The sequence below is a fragment of the Nyctereutes procyonoides genome, unplaced genomic scaffold, assembly GCF_905146905.1.
Source record: "Nyctereutes procyonoides isolate TBG_1078 unplaced genomic scaffold, NYPRO_anot_genome, whole genome shotgun sequence".
Taxonomy (NCBI): Eukaryota; Metazoa; Chordata; class Mammalia; order Carnivora; family Canidae; genus Nyctereutes; species Nyctereutes procyonoides.
This window is the reverse complement of record NW_026575142.1, coordinates 11,281,065-11,302,462: the sequence shown is the minus strand read 5'-3', so window position 1 is coordinate 11,302,462 and position 21,398 is coordinate 11,281,065. Positions and strand designations below refer to the sequence as shown.

General features: G+C 54.5%; 3 protein-coding genes across 3 annotated transcripts; all 3 read left to right on the top strand.

Annotated features, from left to right (window-relative positions):
* The first annotated feature begins 279 nt into the window (after nucleotides 1-279).
* On the top strand, nucleotides 280-12,126 carry HOXD11 (homeobox D11). Its single transcript, XM_055308207.1, has 3 exons — nucleotides 280-1,066; nucleotides 1,839-2,293; nucleotides 12,003-12,126. The coding sequence occupies exons 1-2, from the start codon at nucleotides 280-282 to the stop codon at nucleotides 2,072-2,074; spliced, it is 1,023 nt and encodes a 340-aa protein (XP_055164182.1). The 3' UTR covers nucleotides 2,075-2,293; nucleotides 12,003-12,126.
* On the top strand, nucleotides 9,870-12,940 carry HOXD10 (homeobox D10). Its single transcript, XM_055308206.1, has 2 exons — nucleotides 9,870-10,634; nucleotides 12,003-12,940. The coding sequence occupies exons 1-2, from the start codon at nucleotides 9,890-9,892 to the stop codon at nucleotides 12,278-12,280; spliced, it is 1,023 nt and encodes a 340-aa protein (XP_055164181.1). The 5' UTR covers nucleotides 9,870-9,889; the 3' UTR covers nucleotides 12,281-12,940.
* Nucleotides 12,941-15,551: 2,611 nt separating this feature from the next.
* Nucleotides 15,552-18,038, top strand: HOXD9 (homeobox D9). The gene is made up of 2 exons (XM_055308135.1): nucleotides 15,552-16,737; nucleotides 17,082-18,038. Exons 1-2 carry the CDS (start codon nucleotides 15,924-15,926, stop codon nucleotides 17,321-17,323), a joined length of 1,056 nt encoding a protein of 351 aa, XP_055164110.1. The 5' UTR covers nucleotides 15,552-15,923; the 3' UTR covers nucleotides 17,324-18,038.
* Nucleotides 18,039-21,398: the final 3,360 nt, after the last annotated feature.

Here is a 21,398-nt window from a genome sequence, read left to right as displayed (position 1 = left end):
GGCTGGAGAGGGAGACTGGTCCGCCCCCAGCGCGCGCGTCTCGGCGCCAGGAGCCGTCCCGGGGCGTGTTGGCGAGAGCTGATATAGATATAAGGACATTTCTCTCCATGGCGTCACGTGACATAATTACCACCAGAATCAATCAAGATGAATTGCACGTCAGCGCCCGGTGGGGATTTTTGCTTAGTTGATCCTGGCCCAAGCCTCTTGTGCAATCGATGGCTCAGGTTGGCGGCGCGGGGAGCGGCCCGGGCTCGCCGGCGCGCACGCCGCGGAGCCATGAACGACTTTGATGAGTGCGGCCCGAGCGCAGCCAGCATGTACCTGCCGGGCTGCGCCTACTATGTGGCCCCGTCGGACTTCGCCAGCAAGCCGTCGTTCCTGTCGCAGCCGTCGTCCTGCCAGATGACTTTCCCCTACTCTTCCAACCTGGCGCCGCACGTCCAGCCCGTGCGCGAAGTGGCCTTCCGCGACTACGGCCTGGAGCGCGCCAAGTGGCCGTACCGCGGCGGCGGCGGCGGCGGCGGCGCGGGGGGCGGCGGCGGCGGGGGCGGCCCCGGCGGGGGCGGCGGCGGCGGCGCCGGGGGCTACGCTCCCTACTACGCGGCGGCCGCGGCGGCGGCGGCGGCGGCGGCGGCGGCCGAGGAGGCGGCCATGCAGCGCGAGCTGCTGCCTCCCGCGGGCCGCCGGCCGGACGTGCTCTTCAAGGCGCCCGAGCCGGTGTGCGCCGCGCCCGGGCCGCCGCACGGCCCCGCGGGCGCCGCCTCCAACTTCTACAGCGCCGTGGGCCGCAACGGCATCCTGCCGCAGGGGTTCGACCAGTTCTACGAGGCTGCTCCCGGGCCCCCGTTCGCCGGGCCGCAGCCCCCTCCGCCTCCCGCGCCGCCGCAGCCCGAGGGCGCTGCCGACAAGGGCGACCCCAAGACGGGGGCTGGCGGCGGCGGGGGAAGCCCCTGCGCCAAGGCGCCCCCCGGCTCGGAGCCCAAGGGGGCGGCAGAAGGCGGCGGCGGCGGCGACGGCGAGGGGCCCCCGGGGGAGGCGGGGGCTGAGAAGAGTGGCGGCACAGGTAGGCACCGGCGCGGGGCGGGCGGCGGGGCCGGGGGCCGGGGGCCGCGGGCCGCGGGCGCGGGGGGGCGGCGGGGGCCTCCCTCTGCTCGCGCCGTTTTATGTGCTACTTTATAAGCGTTCGAAGGGGTTTATACATCCTATAAGATTTCCCGGGCCGTTGTAAAGTGTGTTTACGATAGGAAATCAATTTAGGTGGGCTTAAGGTAGACTTCGAAGGGGACATTAATCGCCGGAGAGAGCTTTTCCCCAGTTTGGAGGGGGGTGGGGGTGCTGGAGAGCTTGGAGTGAGGTGGGGGGAGATTTCAAGCCACTTTGTGAGTGTGGACACTCGAGCCTCCTGCTTTTAAGGGGGGGTGGGGTGGGGAGATCCTCGAACTGGACTTTATCCAAGCCTCTGGCTGACGCGCGCTGCTGGTTGGAGTAGAGCAGATGCCTGGGCGCGCTCGGGTTTCTCTCCCTTCGGGTTCCAACTCAGAGCCGGCCTCGCCCTCTGCTTCTCCACCTCCGTGCCACGGTGTGTGTGTGTGTGTGTGTGTGTGTGTGTGTGTGTGTGTGTGTGTCCTGGCGTGAACACACGTCCACGCCCGCACTCTCTCCTGTGCCCGCCCATATATCATCCCCCACGACGCAGGCAGGGCCTTTCAGTGGCGGCAGGGGACGTCCCCAACGGGGCCGAGGCCTGGCCCTCGCGCGGGCCTGGGCCGGCGGGCAGGCGGCCGGGGGTGGGCAGTCAGCCGCCTCTCTCACCTCTTGGTCTCTTTGCCTTGCAGTGGCCCCCCAGCGGTCCCGGAAAAAGCGCTGTCCCTACACCAAGTACCAGATCCGCGAACTGGAACGCGAGTTTTTCTTTAACGTGTACATAAACAAAGAGAAAAGACTCCAACTCTCTCGGATGCTCAACCTCACTGACCGGCAAGTCAAAATCTGGTTCCAGAATCGTAGAATGAAAGAAAAGAAACTGAACAGAGACCGTCTGCAGTATTTCACTGGAAACCCCTTATTTTGAGAGCTCCAGGAAGCACCCCTCTCCCAGAGCCCCACTCACCCACCCACCTCCCCACCAGCCTGCCCTCGGCAGGCCCAATGTCCTTGGGTTTAATGACGCCTCTTCTCTGTGGAACTCCACGATTCCTTCCCACGGTCAACTCGGGACCTCCCAGCGACCACTGCTGCCTGCCGACGAGGCCGGGGACTTGGCCGAATGGATCCTAATAAGGGGAAAATGGTAAATGCAAACGTCCCTTTACAATTTTACCGCCAATGTGCTGTTGTTCTCGCTCCCTCCCTCCGAGTCCCCGTGGGGACGCTGTGGGATCTGTAGAGAGTTAGGCCGCTGGGCTGGAAGGCACTTGTTTTTGTTCTGAGTTTAAGGGACCCGGCCATCCCCCTTGGTGAATGCAGATTATTTAAACTCTGGGAAATGTATCTTTGGTCTGTCGTATCAAGGCATAAGTCACTGTGTTTTGTGTGAATAAATGGTTTCTAGTAAAATGGAGGTTACAGCTTGAACACACTATATGATTTTTTTCCTCTTTAAAGAAGTTTAGTGTCTGATTAGGGTATTTTAGTGGTCAGAACCTTCTCCCATATGCAACTGAAAATCAAGTGAAATGCTCTTTAATCCTGCTGAAATGAGAGTAGCTCTCTCCCACCCTCTCTAGGCTACACTGATTTGTTAAAAATCACTTCAGGGATGAATTTCTGAACTGGGGATCTAACCCAGCCATTCTGGGGCTGCTTTCTCCAGGCAATCAGGCTGGGGCAGCAGGAACCTTAAGAAGGAAGTCTCTTCCTCCCATTCCCAGTGTAGTGAACTTGGAATTTCTGAAAAGACAAAAACCATTTTTAAAAAATTGTTAGAAAAATACAAATTTACTCCTAACAAGATGTCAAGGAGCCAGGGTCCCTTAAAAAAAAAAAAAGCAACCAAAATTAGAAACCTTCATGGAAAATAATGGTTTGCTAAAACGGAAGTTACCAGTGGGGAGAGGGCTTGGGATCCTTGCTAGTGTCACAGCAGGCATACGGCAGAGAAGGGAAGACCCCTCCCTGGAATAGGGCCTGAGGCTGCAGACCCACTTCTCACTGCATTTATCGCTTCAAGTTAAAGAATGTGGTGGGGGCTGAACTGCACTTTATGTTGCAGGGCCAGGCCAGGCTGTTTACAAAACCTTGAACTGTCTAGACAACACCATAAAAGCCAAAGTTCTAAACAGCTTAATTGGGTTATATTATACACCTTCTGGTGGGCCCAAAAGAGATTTCCGCAATGTGCAATAAACTGTAGGAGTGAGAAAAGCATCTCTCCCTCTGAAAAAAGTAAAGTGAATCATGACTCTTAACCTCTTCTAAGCCCAAAGTAAAAAAAAAAAAATCCATAAGATGTACAGTACTCCATGCATCTGCAGAGGAGGTATGCATTTCCAAATGCAAAATTTTTTTAATTACAAAAGTTTGGGGGGGGAGGAAAAACATAAGTGCATAAGTGTATGCCTTTGAACTTCCAAAATGTCAAGGTCATCACCTTTAACCTTTCTGAATAATTAGGCGCCTTAAGGTTCTTCTGTGATATTCAGCCGCCACCCACTCTCACACACACATGCTTACACACCTCCAGACCCCCACATACATTTATGACCACACAGCATCATATCAGGGGCTCACCATAAATCTAAGCAAATGCCTTAATTTCAGGATCAATAACCTTAATTTCCCTTCAAACATTTGTGTAATTCAATAGCACTTGACTTCTTCTTAAAATACTGGTTAGATTTAAGTGTCTACCAGCATGTTTTTTTTTTTTAAATACAGATGGTATATATACTGAGGTGGATTTTTTTTTTGGAGGGGGGGTCATAGATAGCAATTCCCTTTGCTCTAATGAAAAACCACGGCTTTAAAAGCAGGCATTTGGAAGAGGAAGCTCTAGTCAGATTTACAGCTTCGCTATATTTGAAAAAAAAAAATGTTACCCCGTCAGATAAATTACCGAACTTTCTTTGAATATGAAAATATTCATTTTACAAAACTGAAAATATTTATATTGTTTTCCAAAGTGTCCCTCAACCTTTGGTGAAAATGGCAAGAGAAACAAAGCCTACAATCGAATAATTTCGTTGGGAAGGGGATTCCTTTGTGTGGAATTCTGGGCGTCCGTTAAAATGTCAATCCCCTAGTAGTATGATGGTTGCAGGAGCTTAAAACTGCTTTATTTCTTTCTCTCTCCATCTATCTTTTTTTTTTTTTTTTAACTGCGTCTAAATGTAGCAAGCTTGTGTGTCCACCACCTTGGGTAAGCCGAACCAAGAGATACCATTTCCCGTTTGCATGGCCTCGGAGAGCCACACGGGGGCGTGCTCACGTTCCAGAAGCCGCGTCTGGCGCAGAGGCCGCGGTACCCTATCTTTCCAATAGTGATTCTAATAGGCAATCTCAGCCCGTTAGTAACAGGCGGCCACTAAGTATTTGTTTGCTGTTTGTTTGTTCTAAGCAACCACGAGGTGTGCGAACTTGTGTATAGACAGAGAAAAGGGAGCTACCCGGATTCCTGAAACAGACAATCACCCAATCGTTGTCCCCTCCAAGATAACGCTGTTGCAAAGAATACCTTGCCATAGCCTGGTGGTGTCAAGGAGAGATTTTTTTTTTAAAGACGAATAGGTACATTTCGAAATAGGTCATGCCACTGCGAGTTGATTCAATGAGGGAAATTAATGTTCTTGTTGGTTTGAGTATGGAGAACGATATGAGGGTAGGACCTGCTCCTCCCCAAAAGCAGGGTCCGCCTTGTACCGACCGACCGCCGGGGATGATTAAAAGGCTTTTGTTTAAGACAGATCGGGGCGCCGGCAACTTAGCTTGGTGTGGTCTCAGGGAAAATGAGACGCGTCGGGCCCGAGGGGGTCGTTGTGGGCCAGGGAGTGCCCCCCACCCCGGCCATGCCTGGCACCCGGGGGTACCGGCAGCGAGAGGCGCCGGCCGAACCCTGAGCTGGGGTGTCTGGGCCCAGCTGGGCTGGCGCGGCCGCGGGAAGCCGCAGGCCGGCCCGGGAGCGTTTGGACTGCGAGGCAAAGCGGCTTAGAAAGGGGATTGCATTTGAAGCCACGGAGCTTTGCATTTGACAGGAGCCCGGCCGCTCTGCGCGGCCGCCTGCGGGACTGGAGCACAGAATGTGATTTTGGCCCCAGCTCTTGGCAGCAGCCTTCTCATTGCACGCCCTGCCGGCCCCCCACGCCCCTTCCGCACAGCCCCGGACTTTGGGGAGGGCCCGTGTCACCATCCTCCGTCCAAAAGAGAGGCTCCAAAAGGGAGGGCTCCAGGACACGGGCTGTTCTAAGGGAGGGTGGCCGTCCCTTCTGGCCCGAAGTTCATCGTGAAGCGCCAGCAACCCCCAGAATCAGTGCTGGCCTCCTTGGCTCTGCCGCCTCTGTCTCCTTTCTCCAAACCCCGGACCAAAGGCCCTGAGCCCACCCCTGGGAGCTGGCATCGGCGTCAGTGGAGGCTGGAGCGCCATGAGCCCCCCAGTGAGGCGCCAGCCAGAGGCATAGGTGTTCCCCACAGGCCCCCGTGGCTCCCGCCTGTCTGACCGCGGGTCCTGCTTGGCTCCCGTGAAGCGACATTTCTCAGAGCCTAACCTGGGTCTCAGGCCAGGTGGGGAGAGAGCCCTCCTCCCCAGATGTCGTTGTGCTCCTCTTCCGGCGGGTCCAGCAGGGGCGCGTGTGGCTTCTGAGGGCCCCTTGGCCTTGGCTGGCAGCCTTCCTCAGACAACGGGTGCTCAGCAGTCTGCGGTTCCTCTCCTGCCAGCAGTGCCCAAGATGGGCCTGAGAAAGGACAGAGCATCGGACCAGGACTTGGGGGGCTGCAGACCCGACCCCTCCTGATTGCTCAGAGCTGGTGGGGCTCAAGGAGCGAGGCCATGTCTCTTGAGTCACCAAGGTCTCAGATCCTGAGGTGGAGGGAAAGTGCGCCAAGTAGGAGTCTTTTGTGTCTGTAACTGAAAAAGGCTCCCCAGCAGCCAGCCCTTTTGCACCGTCCCCACAGACTCTTCACTGGGTTGGTGGTGGCTTCCACAGCCTGCCCATTTGCCCCCTTGATTTCTTTTCACATTGGCTGGAAGGTGCACAGTGCAACCTGGAGGGGCTCCCTGGGGAAGCAGCCTTTAAAATTCGTCCCCATCCACTCTGCCCCCAAAGAATGGCACAGCCCTGAGACCACTAAGGGCCCAAATTCAGGGCAAGCCTAGGAGTCCTCAGGTCTACTCAGGCCCAGGGTCACTGTTCTTCCTGGTGACAGAGGAGCGCAGATGCAGGCCACTTCTTGATTACAAATGCTAATTTCTTGCGAAGGCGACCCTATTAATTTTTTCTCGGGAAAGAGCTGTGCCAGGGAGAAGGAGGTCTTGGTACAAATATGGATATTCATCTCCTTTATAGTGCAATATTGATTTATTATTAATGGTAACTGCTCCAACTGATCTAAAGATGATCGAAAACAGCAGCTATGCAGCTACATTAAATACTCGTAAGCAAAATACAGGCTGGCCTTGGAAGGCACTGCCTTTTCATTCCATTTGCTTCATCCTACCCTTAGAGTCTCAGCCAAACTTTCCATCCTCCCAGGTCTATATCATTCTCTTGCATTATTTCTATTTTGCTCCATTTTTATTATAAAATTTCTCTGAAATACTGGAGTCTCTGGCCTCAGGGAACTGGTCTGAAGGCAGATATTTGAGAAAGAATAAAATAGAATTTAGTGATAATAGATTCAAAATTATAGGCAATACACATATTTTCTGTGAATGAAGAAGACCCACATCAAGCCAGACCTAATGTGGGGGTGACTGAGAGCCTGAAGCCACTGAGAGTTGAAACAGAAAGGCCCCCAAATTCGGAAGGCAGATCCTGCTTGTACTGGCTCACCGCAGACCTACCCGCTCCGCGAGGAATGGCTGGGTTTTAGCCTGAATGTTTTCTTCATGTATAAATAAAGATTATGAAAGGGCTTTTGATGGGCATAAAATTCCCGATTAGATTGAACAGTCCTGCCTCACGAGTAGGATAGGGAGAATTGGACAGCCGAGTTCCAGGCAGCTCTCCTGGCTGAGATGCAGAGGGACGACCGTCCTGGAGCGCCAGGCTGGCGTCAGGGCGCCTGCCGAGAGCGTGTGCAGCGGGCACTTTGTCCAGCCCTGGGCACGCTTAACTGGGGCCGGGATCGTGATCTCCACCGTCTGATAAAACCATTTTTGGGGTGCTGATCAGTGGCTGTTAGCTTTGAACAGGACCATAGCAGACCAGAGGCAAAAGTTTTTTTTTTTCCTGCCTTCCTTACCCGCGCCCCACCCCCCCACCCCATCTTCAAGCTTAAAAACAGCCACCCCTACGGAAAGGTAATGTTTAAACCTCGGGCTTCGCCGGCCGGCATCCCGCAGCCGGAGCAGCTAGAGGCGCCAGGCTTTTAACCTGACAATGATGTTGTATTTGAACAGCTGCGTAAAGGTTTAAAAGGTCTGTCTCATTGCCACCGCGGAGTTTTTTAAAAGGGGTTATTGTTTGGGCGAGGGCACTTCGAGGCGACAGGCAAAGTGGTCCCAAGGCCGAAAATAATGTTCAGCGCCTGTTTCCACCAGGCCAGGGGAGAGTCCTTTTAGGGAGGGGGGACAGAGGGTTTGTTGGAAAAGGTTTTTGTGAAGGAGTGAGCAGGCTCCTGGTTCCCCCGCAGAATGCCGAGGCGCTTTAATGAGCATCGGGCTCCAAAGAAATGTTCTGCTGAGGCGGAAACCCAATTTGCCCACAAGTTCAGTCCCTGGGCCTGAAATCCAAGGCCAGGCGAGTGTGGGGAGAAGAGAGCCCAGACGCCTTCCCGGACAGAGAACTGGTTCACGATCAGGGTTTCTGGGGCCCCCTTCGTCTCTCGGGTGCAGGGAAGGGGATCTGGGAAGCCCGGGGATGGCTCCCGTGCCCTGGCCCGGCCCCTCAACCCGGGCAAGCCTTTGGAAATCAAGGTTAAAGCTCCCCGCTGCTGCCCCAAGGCCGGGGCTTCCGAAGGGCGGCTCACCCGCCTGCAACCAGAGAACAAGAAAGGAAGTTGTTGGAGAAGTTTCTCATAAAACTCTGAGTTTCCATGGTGGTGATGGTGGTTGTTCTTTAATGAGCTCGACCACAACCCCAGACCAAATCCTCTTATAGAACTTTCCGTCACCAAAGGAAACAGAGGACCAAGAATCTCCCAATTCCTTTTTTTTTACCTCCCTCCCCTCACCCAAGCAAACCGGTGTCAAATAATTTTAGGAATTGTCCAAAACTATAAAACTCAACTCCTGACAAAAGTATAGCTTTTACTATTTGACGATTTGTGTTAAAACAAAAATTGACCTTCTTGGTTGGTAGCGAAGGGGAAAAATCAATAGTATAATTTTCAATAATTCATAAAGCGAACGCCATTATGCTAAATCTTAACTATTAATCTTATCCTTTACAAAGTCTCGATTGATTTGTTAATAAAATATCTTCCCGTGTGTGGCAACAGCGGGTATAACTCTTTAAAAACCTTCAGAAGCAAGAAAATTACCAAGTAGCCCAAGAATGTAGATGAGAATTTTATTGATCGCCCTGATTCTTCTTAATATGTATTAATAAATTCCACAACCTTTTGTACCTTGCACTTGTCAGAAACCAATGCTTTTACAAAATCCATAAAAGGAAAACATTTTTTTTTTTTTTTTTTGCAGAAGAACCAAATGACACCTTTGCATCTCTCTCTCTCTCTCTCTCCTACTCGGCCCAGTCAGTTTTCCAAAACTTCTGGAGTCCGAGGGCGAGAGTTTCCCCCTCTCTTTGAAAAACAATCTTTTTTCTCTTCCTTCCTTCCTCTCTGCTCATTATTATCAGGGTGTGTAGGGAGGGAAACCTCGAGGTGGTTCTCCCGCTGTGAACCGGAGGGACGCTTTCGAGGACAGCCAGCTGCTGGCGAGGGATTGTCTCCCGCTGAAAGCTCCCAGCGGCCCGGCCGCAGAGGTCGGGGTGTGGGTCCTCCGAGAGCCGAAGGCTCGCAGCCCCGGCGGGGCGCGGAGGGGCCGGGATCCCGCAGCCCCTCGCGCCGGAGGCGGGACCGGACAGCGCCAGGGCCGCCCGGGGCTCGGGGCTCGGGGCCCGGGGCTCGGGGCTGGCCAGCTGCCTGGCCTCTGAGCCCTCGCCGCCCTGTCGCCTCCGCTCCCCGCGGGAACTTGGCCGCGTCTTGGCGAGCGCGCCCTGCAGTGTGGCCCCCGGGGGTGGGGTGCCTCGGGGCCCGGGGAAGCCGACTCACCTTCCCAGGCTGCCCGGGAGAGCGTGAGCCACCGGGCCCCCCCGCCCCGCCCCGCCCGCGCCCCGGCGCTCGGGCGCGGTCCGCCCGGGTGTGTGCGGGGCAGTGCTGCTGCGCGCTGGCGCCCCGGCGCCCCGGCGCCCCGGCTTCCCTCCCGGGCTGAGCCTTTCCCTCCGCCAGCGGGGCCCGGAGGCCGGGGCGGGGGGCGCGAGTGGGGCCGGCCGGCGGAGCGAGCCCCGGGGAGGCCGGCGGGCGCCGGGGAGCGCCGGGCCGGTTGTCTGCGGCGCGCACTATCGCGGGCGCGTAGTAGATGTCGCTGTTGTCCGTGCTTACGCGGCCGGCCGGCCGGGCTCCGGAGCACGTGACCTGCGAGGAGGCTGCGGCTCAAGGCCATTTTCAAATCTCATTGGCTTGGTTGTCATGTGGTCGGCAGAGGCATCCACAATTACACGGGGAATGTTTTCCTAGAGATGTCAGCCTACAAAGGACACAATCTCTCTTCTTCAAATTCCTCCCCAAAATGTCCTTTCCCAACAGCTCTCCTGCTGCTAATACTTTTTTAGTAGATTCCTTGATCAGTGCCTGCAGGAGTGACAGTTTTTATTCGAGCAGCGCCAGCATGTACATGCCACCACCTAGCGCAGACATGGGGACCTATGGAATGCAAACCTGTGGACTGCTCCCGTCTCTGGCCAAAAGAGAAGTGAACCACCAAAATATGGGTATGAATGTGCATCCTTATATACCTCAAGTAGACAGTTGGACAGACCCGAACAGATCTTGTCGAATAGAGCAACCTGTTACACAGCAAGTCCCCACTTGCTCCTTCACCACCAACATTAAGGAAGAATCCAATTGCTGCATGTATTCTGATAAGCGCAACAAACTCATTTCTGCTGAGGTCCCTTCGTACCAGAGGCTGGTCCCTGAGTCCTGTCCCGTTGAGAACCCCGAGGTTCCTGTCCCTGGATATTTTAGACTGAGTCAGACCTACGCCACCGGGAAAACCCAAGAGTACAATAACAGCCCCGAAGGCAGCTCCACAGTCATGCTCCAGCTCAACCCTCGCGGCGCGGCCAAGCCGCAGCTCTCGGCTGCCCAGCTGCAGATGGAAAAGAAGATGAACGAGCCCGTGAGCGGCCAGGAGCCCACCAAAGTCTCCCAGGTGGAGAGCCCCGAGGCCAAGGGCGGCCTTCCGGAAGAAAGGAGCTGCCTGGCTGAGGTCTCCGTGTCCAGTCCCGAAGTACAGGAGAAGGAAAGCAAAGGTCGGTATGAGCAAGTTGCCACCCCAGCGGGGCGTGCAGCCCGGGAGCCGGCAGAGAGGGAGCGCCTGGGTGCCCAGCGTCGAGCCCGGGCAGCTGAGGCGGGGCCGACTGGCAGGTGCTGCTCCTCCTGGCTTTTAGAGGGGCAGTCTCAGTCTCGAGATGGTCCCCGCTTCTCCCGGGCTGCCCTGGCCCTCCTGGCTAGTCCTGGCCCCACGCTGATGGCGCCTGGGCAGAGGAAGGGCTTGCCGGGTTTATTTTTCCTGAGCTAGACCTGAAATGCAACAAAAGAGGGCAAATGAGACCTGCGGCTCGTAAACACGGCCCCAGAACCTCCTTTCTCCTTCTCAGATTTGCAGTCCCAGCTTTGCCTTTCACCCAACGATGATTTTAAGGTGGTCAAAGGCACCGTGTTCGTGTTCAAGTGTATGCACCCCGCATCCTGCGAGCTTGGGGGCGGCAATGGGAACGAAATGACTGGGCTGGTTGGTGCTTGGGCTGGGGAAGAGGGCTCCCAGCCTCTGCGGGGTTAAGTAACCTTGGCTTTGTCTGGGGAAAGTGCCGCAAGCTTTGCAGTCCATTTGCAAAAGGGGCAAAGGCTGAAGGGGGGGAAGGATGGAATATGCAGGGCCCACCCCGGCAGGGCCAGCCTTAGGGCTGGGCTGGGGCAAAGAGCCAGGGGCTCTGGCTTTTTTGAGAAGGAACCCTGCCCCTATGCCTCTCCCCCAGTGTCCAGAGGTGGGCCACAGTAAGGAGCCCCATTTCTGGGGGGAATGCTTTTGTGTGGGGACAAGAAGGAATGAGAATGCAAGAAATTCTGGGGAGTACAATGCCCAGGCAGGTCGGAGAAGGTGTACTCGGTTCCTTGGTTATCTTTTGAAAGAGAAGGGCCACTATAAGCCTGGTTGTGGGGCTCCCCGCCTGTGCAGGAAAAGTGGGGAAGAAGTGGCAGACTTGGGGATGTGAGGCAGCAGTGGGATTGGTAGTCTTGTTCAGGCTCTGGTTTGCTTTTTCCACTCCAGCCCAGTTATGAGCTGCCCACTTAGAATGCTGCTGGGGAGATCCTGAAAGTTTACTATTGTACTAATGTTCCGTGCAGGTCAGAAAGTTGAGAGAGAAAGAGACAGAAAGAGAGAGAACCCTGACACCGAAGGCAAGAGTACCCGCCCTCGTGTCATTTTGGGCATTTAAACTAATCTGGCATCAATTACAAATCCCTTCCAGGGCCCACCTTATATGAGTAATGTTTAATACCAGCATTTCCCAAAGCGGCCTGGCTGCCAGCAGGGTCATGGCCAAGGGTACATTTGAAAAGCCTGAGAAAAAAAAATTCTTGATTTTTTTTTCTTCTTCTCCCTTTAATTTTGTTAGAGGAAATCAAGTCTGATACTCCAACCAGCAATTGGCTCACTGCAAAGAGTGGCAGAAAGAAGAGGTGCCCTTACACTAAGCACCAAACGCTGGAATTAGAAAAAGAGTTCTTGTTCAATATGTACCTCACCCGCGAGCGCCGCCTAGAGATCAGTAAGAGCGTTAACCTCACCGACAGGCAGGTCAAGATTTGGTTTCAAAACCGCCGAATGAAACTCAAGAAGATGAGCCGAGAGAACCGGATCCGAGAACTGACCGCCAACCTCACCTTCTCTTAGGTCCCAGGCCCGTCGGAGGCCAGGATCGGAGAGGGGGCACCGCGTTCCAGGGCCGAGTGCTGGAGGACTGGGAAGGCGGCAACAAAACCTTCATTGCTCTTTTGTTTTTTGTTTTGTTTTGTTTTGTTTCCTGCTAGAATGTGACTTTGGGGTCATTCTGTTCGTGCTGCAAGTGATCTGTAATCCCTATGAGTATATATATATATATATATATTAAAAAAACTAGCACGTGTAATTTATTATTTTTTTCATCGTAATGCAGGGTAACTATTACTGCGCATTTTCATTTGGGTCTTAACTTATTGGAACTGTACAGCATCCATCAGTTCATTCATTCCATCCAGCAATGTGACTTTTTCATGTTTTTCCTGACACAAAAGGTCTGTGTGTGTGGTTAGTCCATGATCTCATGGCGTTTTTGAATACATCCAGTACTTAAAAGTACTTAAATTACATATATATTTAAAAAAGATTAAGAAAACCCACAAGCTTTGGGGGAGGGGGACTAAAAAAGCACATTACAATGTATCTTTTCGCAAATGAATTTAGCGATTGTCCTTGGTGAGATGGAATATTGACGACTTATGCCTTGTAGCCTTCCCTTGTGGTGCATCTGTGGTTTGGTAGAAGTACAACAACAACCTGTCCTTTCTGTGCATGTTTTGGTCGCATGTATAATGCAATAAACTCTGGAAACGAGTTCGCTCCCTCTGCTTTCTGAAATGGACAAGTGTTACGGTGGAAATGAAAGCCTTGGGTGAGATTATCTCCCTGTTAAACTCCTTGTTTGGGGCAGTTGGGGGTGGTGATGGAGATAGATAGATAGAGAAGAAAGATGGGAGAGGCTGGAGTAGGCCTAGGGTGCTGAAATTTGGCAGTGGTGGGGGGAGTGATCATCCAGCCCGGTGTGCTGTTTTCGTAGTTGAGAAGAAGGGGAGTCTTCGCCCCTTCCCACCCTCCCAAGATGGTAACATAATTGAATCCTAGACCCGTGTGATTTCCCTCTAACCAGAGCTGGTAAGTAAGACTGTGGCCACGCTGCTTTTTTCCTCACAGCTCCCCATTTGTGTGTTTTCCTGTTTTTGGTTTTGGTTGTGTTACTCTTTTAATACTTTCAGTGGGGTCTTGATGATTTCTGGCTGGCGTGCCATCGTCAGGGGCTAGGTTGAAACCAGTCTTGCTTGCCCACCTGGAAGCCGCCGGGCCTCCATTACAGGAACCAGGACAACCAGCAACTAGCATTGCAACGGATCCAGTTCTTCCCCCCCCTTTCCCTCACCCCCACCCCTATCCCAAGCGCAAGACAAGCCAGGCCACACGAAGCTGAGGATGGGTGAGTCTTCCCATCCCACTTTGCCCTGGTTTCCCTGTGGAATGATTTCATGCTCGGTCATTACCTTTTAGTGGCCCACGCGAAATTTTCTGAAAAGATTTTCCCCACGTAACGCTCCCTCTATTTAATTATAAAATGCTGGTTGGAGCCACTGTATGTAGAAGGCAAGAAAATGCACAAAAGGTGACTGAAAGGGACTTTGCAAATGAACGTGACTTCCCATGAAGTCCAATGTTCCAGCTGCCGACACAGCTTGGAAAACTCTAGCCAGCCTTCACCGGGAGAGTCCAGGCTTATCTAGTCCTGCGTGGGGGAAAGAAGAGGCCTTAGCGAGAGGAGCTGACAGAGAATTCGTTTCCCCAGGTTGTGCTGTGCTTTCAAAGGGTCTCCACCAGCTTCAAGTAGCTTCACAAAACACATCCTTTCCAATTTCTCTTTTTCTCCCCATAAAACTATGTATTCAGGGGCTCTAAGCTTCACAGTTCTCACCCAGGGAGTCTTTGGGAGATTCAGTATTTATTCAGAGTTTTAAATTTCCCCCTGAAAACCAAGAACCTTCCCCAGTTCCGAGACAGAACCTTGAGGGGAGCCATTTCCTAGGGGTGAGAGAGAGGGAGAGAGACAGAGAGAAGGCTCGGAATCAGGGCCAGGTTGGAAACGCCGGAGTAGATTTGCCCAGACCTCCATTGGTTGGGCAGGAGAAGGAGGGCAATTTTAACTTATCCATTTAGTCCCTGCGATGTGGGGAGCACCATTAGTTGTTGACAGGGGGCCACGTCTCAGAGGAAAACCCGTGCTACAGGCAAAGGCATCTCCTCTGGAACAAAATCAGAAAGCCCTTGGCAAAGGCAATCAATCAGGCCATAAGTAGCCATTTACCCCCTTCCTTTCCGGGGCTCGAGGTGGGCTGGGATCCCTCCAAGGGTGCTCTGAGCAACTTGTAGAGCGAGGAATAGATCCTCCGCCGCCCGCTCTCTCTCGGGGGCTGCTTTTGTCTCGGCTCCCAGCCGGGCTTCCGAGGCTTTGTCCCATGGATTTGGGAGTGACAATGGGCATTTCCCTCAGATTCAAGGCTGCCCAGCATCACTTCTGGAAGTAGGGTGGGGAGGGGGGGGGTGGAAAAGGGAAGAGGAGGAAGAAGAAGAAATGGGGAGACGGGGGCCCGGGAACAACCCCAGGAAGCGGCCCTGCGCGGGGAGCTGCGCGGGGAGCTGCGCGGGGAGCTGCGCGGGGAGCGGCGCTTCCCGCGGGCCTCGGGGAGGCAGGGTTGGGGCGGTGGGCGGGAGCGGGCCGCGGTCGCTTTTGGGTTCTGCCCTCTGGCCTGTTCTCTTGCAGGGCCTTTCCGGCAGCCCCGGAGAAGACAAGGCGCCCCGGCCGCCGCTGTCCCCGCGGTGCCGCCCCTGCAGCCGCCAGCACCCCGAGGGCACACCGCAGCCCAGCGGAGGCGCCGCGGCACCGGGTCGGCGGGGCCAGGCCGCCCCAGCGCACCCCTCGGGCCGCGGCGTGTGTCCGCCTCCCGTCGGGGGGTGTGTGGCTGCGCGGGCGGGTGCGAGGGTGCCGGGGGGAGGAGGCCCTCCGAGCCGCTCCATCCGTCCGTTTTATTAGGGACACATTAATCTATAATCAAATACACCTCATAAAATTTTTATTGAAAGGCATAATATCATTACAGAGGTCTTCCACCTGTTTTAAACAACACGACAAGCTGTGAGCGGGCGTGTGTGGGTCTGCGTAGGGAGGGGCGCCGCGGCCCGGGGCAGAGACTACCCGCGGGCGCCAGGGGGCCGCCGCCGAAGGGCCGCCCGCCGCCGCCGCCGCCCCGCGGGCCCCGGGCCGCTCGGGGCTCCGGCCCAGCGGCGCTCGCAGCGCCCGCGGCGCCCGGGACGCGCGGCCCGCAGCTCGGAGAGTCCCGGGGCTGCGGGGGCAGCGCCCGGTCCGACCTGCACGGCCGCGGGCGGCAAGAGGCGGCGAACAAATAGTCCCCGGCGCCTCCTCCGGCCGCGGTCGGGCGCCGCCGCTGCAGCCGCCGCCGGGCTGGCCGAGCCCCGCCGGACCGGGCTGGCCGCGCGGACCGGGCTCCTGGGCTCTAATTGCGGCGCTTATGTTGATGATGATTTTTTTTTTTTAAATCACAGCAGCCCCCAGTTTAGCGGACTGATTTACTCCCGGTATTGGTAAATATGATCACGTGGGCCGCGCGACCAATGGTGGAGGCTGCAGCCTGCGAACTAGTCGGCGGCTCGGGCGCCGGCGGGGAGCGGCGCGGCGGCGGGCAGTGTAACCTTGGGTGGGAGCGCGCGGCGCCTCAAAATGTCCTCCAGTGGCACCCTCAGCAACTACTACGTGGACTCGCTCATAGGCCATGAGGGCGACGAGGTGTTCGCCGCGCGCTTCGGCCCGCCGGGGCCCGGCGCGCAGGGCAGGCCCACAGGTGTGGCCGACAGCCCGGCCGCCGCCGCCGCCGAGTTTGCCTCGTGTAGTTTTGCCCCCAAATCGGCCGTGTTCTCCGCCTCGTGGTCCGCGGTGCCCGCCCAGCCCCCGGCGGCGGCGGCGATGAGCGGCCTGTACCACCCGTACGTGCCCCCGCCGCCCCTGGCCGCCGCCGCCTCCGAGCCCGGCCGCTACATGCGCTCCTGGATGGAGCCGCTGCCCGGGTTTCCCGGCGGCGCGGGCGGCGCGGGCGGCGGCGGCGGCGGCGGCGGGAGCGGCGGGGGCGGAGGCGGCCCGGGCCCTGGTCCCAGCCCCGGCCCCAGCGGCCCACCCAACGGGCGCCACTACGGGATTAAGCCTGAAACCGGAGCGGCCCCGACCCCCGCCGCCGCCGCCACCTCCACCTCCTCCTCCACTTCCACGTCTTCCTCCTCCAAACGGACTGAGTGCTCCGCGGCCCGGGAGTCCCAGGGGAGCGGCGGCCCCGAGTTCTCCTGCAACTCGTTCCTACGGGACAAGGCGGCAGCGGCGGCTGGGGGACCCGGGCCCGGGGCAGGGATCGGGGCCGGGGCCGGGGCCGGGGCAGGCGGCTCGTCGGAGCCCTCGGCTTGCAGCGACCACCCGAGCCCGGGCTGCCCACTGAAGGAGGAGGAGAAGCAGCATCCGCAGCCGCCGCAGCAGCAACTTGACCCAAGTAAGTGCAAAAGAAATTGCCCCCTGATTTATTGCTGAAACCTGTAAGGCTCGAATGTGCAAAACTGATAGTTTTACTAACCTATAAAAACGTCTAGACGCCTACTCTAGCCTAGGCGAGCAACACGCATCCATAAAAAGCTTCCCATAACCACCTACCCTAGGCGCGCGGTTTGTACGGTAAACAGCGCGGGCATTAAGGCTTTTTATGATAATTCCCCCCAAGTTGTGAAAAGTGGCCATCCTTGGTGAAATTAATTTAACGACCTCTCTCCCCCACCCTGTCGTCTCTCCTTGCCTCCCCTCCGCCCCTCGATCCCTTTCTCCAAACCCCCCTCTTCGTAGACAACCCTGCAGCAAACTGGATCCACGCTCGCTCCACCCGGAAAAAGCGCTGTCCCTACACCAAATACCAGACGCTTGAGCTGGAGAAGGAATTCCTCTTTAACATGTACCTCACCCGGGACCGGCGCTATGAGGTGGCAAGGATTCTGAACCTCACAGAGAGACAGGTCAAAATCTGGTTCCAGAATCGTAGAATGAAAATGAAAAAGATGAGCAAGGAGAAATGCCCCAAAGGAGACTGACCCGGCGCGGCGCCGGCGGGACCACTCTGCGCTGCAAAGGCAGTGGGGTTTTTTGTTGTTGTTTGTTCGTGGATGCTTGATTTCCAGAAATTCTCCAGCGATTCGGACATTTCCTCTCCCCCATCCCCGCCCTTTTTAGGTAGAAGTGACTGTGTGGTTGGTCTCTGTGAGGTATTTGGGGGACTCTGTATTTGCTCGCTTATGTGTCGGAGAAACGAAGTGGCTTTGGGGTTTTGCCTTTTCCCCCGCTCCCTCCCTTGACTGAAACGTTGGTTCCATAGGAAATGCTATATTTTGTGAGTGCACGCTGGATTGAGGGGCCCTCTCCTGTGTAAATGTTCCCTAGGTTTCTGAAAAGTGCTGTAGTTTAGCAATCCCAGCGTTGCTCAAGCAGGGGCCAAGTGTGCCCCACTTCTGAGGATGAAGGCAGAGCGGCCGCAGTGGGAGGCCCACCGGGTGCCCACTAGTTACGAGGGTCCCCTTTCCTCAGGGAGCCCCGGGGGCCCTCCACTGAGACGGGGAAGGAGGCCTAGAGGGGAGCCCAGGGCCTCTGGTGGGTCGGGGGTCTATTCTCAGTGCACTGGAGGAGCCACTCTCTCCTCGGAGGGCTCTGCTTGCGTGGGCGGCCGCGCGTGGAGGCCCTCTGGGTTCCTGCCTGAGAACCAGTTGTAAATGTTACCGCTTCCTACCAATAAATGCTGACCTGATCAAATGGAGCCCAGACGCTGGCCCTGAACACTGTGTGCCTGCTTTCTCCGTCTCTCTGCAAAATATCACCCTCACAGGACTCCTCTCCCATCCCTGGGAGGGAGACACTGCTGAAAATCTGGGGCCCTTCCACCTGAGAGGTGGGTCTGCTGTGCCCCTGAGTCTCCCTTTGTTGGGCAGACCCAGCCAGAGCACAGCCCCGGGGTGCCCTTGGCTGCTCAGTCCTTCCCTCCTGCAGCCCGCTTCCAGCTTCTCAGCGAACTCTGTGCCCTAGGCCTGGTGTCAGCCTTGCAGCAGTGCCCAGCAGGGCCCACGGGCCCCAGAAGCCAGGCACCCTGTGGCTGGGGCGATGGCACGTCACACCCCTTGTCTCCCTCTGCTCAGGGAGGACCAGCCATCCGCTCCTCATTTTAAACAAGGGAGAGACCAGCTCTGCACTCTGCAGCGACTCCCCCACCTCTTCAGGCTGGCTGGCTCCCGGAGGGCTGAGCCAGTTAGGCTGTGAGCTTCCGCCCTACGTACAAGAGCCCCAAAGTGACCTTAGCAGATCGAAATGGTCAAGGCTCTCCCCTGCAGCTACCCCCACCCCATCTCATTGCCTCCTCCCCGCTGCCCAAACTCAGTTCCCGAGTGTGCTTAGCTCCCAGATCGGCCCTCTGAGGGCCGCACTTAGGGGCTAAAATGAAGGTCATTGTAAGTGAGGGTTTGGCCCAGCACAGCCTTTGCAGGCCTGAGAGTGGGTGGCGCCGGGTGCCCTGGGCTGGGGGGAAGGGGCAGGGGCGATGGCAGAGTTTGGGGGGGGCCCGATGAAAGGGGACTTGGAGGAAAAGAAGAGGGAGGCTGGGAGGGAAAGCCAAGGCCCAGATCCGGCAGAAGGTGCAGCGTACCCCCACCCCTGCGGCCAACCCGATACCTAGGGCTCTTTGAAAACAGGAAGAGCCAAGGTGTCATAAAGCCATCGAGCCGGCGAGACGTCTGGAGGTAATGAGTTTACGACAGGCTCGGCGCTTCACTTTGAAACCATCTCATTTTGATGTTGTGTTTGTGGGAGGAAGGGAAAAATGCAGACAAAACTGGGTCTTAAAATCTGGACAATAAAATATAAACAAGACTGTGTTGGACCAAGAAGGCAGGGGCTTGGGAGCCCCCAGTGAGGTGTGAGCACCTAGGAAATAAAAAAATGGGGGAGGGTAGGAAAGAGGAGATATCGTGATACATTTCTGATCTTTAAAGTGGGCCAGGTATCAGAATTAGCCTACAGTGGGTGGCTCTTTATAATATTTCACTATGGCCGCGGTCTAGCTCCTTCTTTTCTTTTTCTTTCTCTCTTTTTTTTCTTTCTTTCTAATTAGCCTGTTCTTTGGGGGGAGGAAGAGTTAGTGATCTTGAGTCATTTACTCCAGCCGAGGGTCTCCCAGCCGCATGGTTGCCGGTTGGCACACACACAAAAAAGAAGTTATTTAAATGCCCTTTCATAAGGATACCTGGCTCTCCCTTCCAAACTTTGCAGCAAAAGTATCGTTGTAAATTACATCCCCTTGCTAATAGAAACGTAATCATTACAGCTGATTTGGAAGAAAACATTTTTGAAATTGAGAAAAAAACATTAACCTCGAAGGGAACACCTAAGCTGATTAAAGTCTTTGCTTTAACAAAAATTCAGGTGGAATGCTTAGTCAATCCATTTCACTCTGTGACTTTTGATATAAATTTAGAAGCTCGTGTGTTGCATATAGAAATGCCAATACACACAGACCAACAGGGCCTCTCCAGACAGCCACGCAGAGATCCAGCAGAAAGCCTTTAGTTTGTTTTCTATTTCTGCTTTCCCCTGCCCTCAGATTGCCCAGCGAAATGGGCCTGAAGGATTAAAATCTCAAAGCTAAAATACCAAATATTCAGCGTTAAAAGAAAATATTAATAGAACGTCTATCATTTCTTCGTTTTCAAAGTGCCTGGCTCCTCCGACAAAAAAAAAAAGCCTGTTGTTGATGTTCAGAAAGTTGTAATTTTTGTTCAATCTAGCCTGTCCTTTAATTGTGGGCGATTCTGGAATGGGGACCTACTGTGTCTGGCAAAAGAAGCGCTGGAAGCTTTTGAGAAAGACAGTATTGGAAGCTCTCGGGAGTACAAGTATCTTTGGCTTTCAGGAGCCCCTGCTTAGTGCACTTGACTTGTTGACAATCAAAGGGATGAAGCATTATTAGTGTCAGCGATCCAAGCCCCAGTCAAAATAAAGAACAAGATTAGAACTGGTCGAAAAAAAAGGGAAGTTAAACTCGGTCGGCTGGAGGCGGCATTTTGCCACTAGAGAGCGCTGTTGCTCCACTTTGTGACCTCGTAAAGCTGGCTCTGCGGCGGCGAGGAAGGTTTTGATTTAAAATATTTACAATCTTATTTTCAATTCCAAATTAGGATAAATTTAACCAAAAAGAAGCAATGTACACTATTAAATTCTCCAGGCGTGTTTGTTAGGTATAAAATTTTGGATTAGTCAGGATTTCAGAAAATTTGGACTATGGCACAGCTGAAACTATAAAATGTTATGGTTAAGTTAATGCATTCTATCAAAACAAACGTGTAAAAGCATAGATCTTTATTTACAAAGTTAATCGCGCTCTTTCCCCATTCAGATTATAAACAGAATGCACGGGGTGGGGGCGAGGGGGAATTAAATGTTTTGTCCCAAGAGGACATGTTGTGCTGTAATGCTTTCTTAATTAGGCCAGAATTGGTAGAAATGAATTTCGTGGTGTCTGTGTTTCTTTTCTTTTCTTTTCTTTTCTTTTCTTTTCTTTTCTTTTCTTTTCTGCACCCAAGAAATCACACGGTTCTGGAAGGTGCCTTGTATTACTGAGATCTGGGCTCTCTCTTTTTCCCCATTCTGTTCCAAAACCCACTCATTGATCCAGAGTTTAAATGCGCACCATTGCACACGCCGAACACTGAAATTTTAAAAAGCCACAATTACAATGTTGGTTCCAAGGCTTTATTGAGAATAATTCCCTTTTAGTCGGGTATTTGCAAGGTTGAAGTACAAATCGTGGACTATCAAAATCGGTTTGTTCGCCTTCCGGTTCCAAGGAAGTTTTACCTGGCGATAGATTTCTGGCAGAGAACAATAACAAATCCGGCCCCACCAGCCCCGGGTCTCCTCCACTCCCTAGTAATCTAAAATAAAAATAAAAATAAAGCATGCCTGTATCATCTGGAAATTCATTAACAATCCGTTTACCTTGACCATTGCCAGCCAATCCCCGTAGAAACAATTGAAAGAGTATTTAGACATTGTCTTGCTATGCCTTTCCATCTCGGTGTCATTTTCTCCTTTTGCAAAACATGATTCAGTGCACACGGACTGACCTCA